General features: G+C 41.4%; 1 protein-coding gene across 1 annotated transcript; it reads left to right on the top strand.

Moving 5' to 3' along the window:
* The first annotated feature begins 321 nt into the window (after window positions 1-321).
* Window positions 322-759, top strand: LOC140853611 (uncharacterized). Its single transcript, XM_073248265.1, has one exon. It carries the CDS (start codon window positions 322-324, stop codon window positions 757-759), a length of 438 nt encoding a protein of 145 aa, XP_073104366.1.
* Window positions 760-1,351: the final 592 nt, after the last annotated feature.

Below are 1,351 nucleotides of genomic sequence, written 5' to 3'. Positions count from 1 at the left end.
TGGCAGGTAGTATTCAACGAACTCAGTATGCTCAAAGAGGAACCTGCACTACCATGGATCTTAATCGGAGATTTTAATGCTGCAAGCTACTCATCAGAACGCAAGGGCTTGAACAACTCTCAGAGAACATCACTTCTCAACAGATTTATTACCTCACAATCCCTCATTGAAATAAAACTCTCCAATAGACAATATACCAGGACGAACTTCAGAAACGCTCCATCCATGGCAACACTTGATCGATGTTTTATTTCTATTGAGTGGCATCATAAATACCCATTATCGAACCTCTCCACCTTGGTCAGATCCACATCAGATCACATGCCACTACTGAGATTCACCACCCAGTTACAAGGTAAGGTCTTCACCAACAAACCTTTTCCGTTCGAGAATTTTTGGCTAACCATTCCAGGCGTTGAAGACATGATCCACTCATGGTGGAAAAATATGCCATCCTCACCTGATCGAGTGAGAAACATTGCTCTGAAACTTCGTTTGCTAAGAGCCAAACTTAGGTCATGGAACCGTATAAAAATAGGAAACATCATAACTCAGAAGATTGATCTGCTTCAAAGAATTGACCGCCTAGATGAGGAAGAGGAGAAGAGAAATCTGAATGCTTTTGAATTAGAGGAGAGATCGGCTCTGAAAGAAAATCTGGAGATTCTATTAACCCAGGAAAAAACACTTTGGAAGCAACGAGCAAAAGCACAATGGCTCAGCAATGGCGACCGTAACACTAAGTTCTTCCATGTTTAGGCAAGCAACAGGAAAAGGAAAAACCTCATCACCGAAATTGTACACCATCAGTCAGTAGTATCCAAAGAACATCTGATTCATGACTGCTTCTATGAATACTTCAAAAGCCTGCTAGGGAACTCTGAAAATCCCTCCATTAAAGCAGATTGGATGAAATCTATCCTGAAGGACCACTACATCTACAAGATCTTGAAGTGCCGTTCATTGAGGAAGAGATTAAAAATGCAGTTTTCTAATTATCATCGCAGAAGACGCCAGGGCCTGACGGTTTTTCATTAGATTTTTACAAAAAGTTCTGGCACTCCATCAAAGACGATCTAATTGAAGTTTTTCAGAAATTCTATAGTTATCACAGAACACTGGAGCGGCTCAATTACTCCTACATTACCCTTATCCCTACGAAAGATTCTGCTAGCACCGTCAAAGACTACAGACCAATTAGCCTAATGAATGGAATCACAAAGATCTTCTCAAAGGTTCTGTCACTGAGGCTATCTAGCAAACTAGATGAAATAGTTGCAGCCACACAGTCGGCATTCATCCGAGGGAGGACAACTTCACAGACAATTGCAGCAGCGCACGAGATCATTTC

Source organism: Elaeis guineensis, chromosome 14 (assembly GCF_000442705.2).
Source record: "Elaeis guineensis isolate ETL-2024a chromosome 14, EG11, whole genome shotgun sequence".
Classification (NCBI taxonomy): Eukaryota; Viridiplantae; Streptophyta; class Magnoliopsida; order Arecales; family Arecaceae; genus Elaeis; species Elaeis guineensis.
This window is presented reverse-complemented; position numbering and strand designations above follow the sequence as displayed.

Bases quoted from the DNA above. Each gene is read 5' to 3' on its own strand.
- LOC140853611 (XM_073248265.1), top strand. From the start codon at position 322: ATGCCACTACTGAGATTCACCACCCAGTTACAAGGTAAGGTCTTCACC.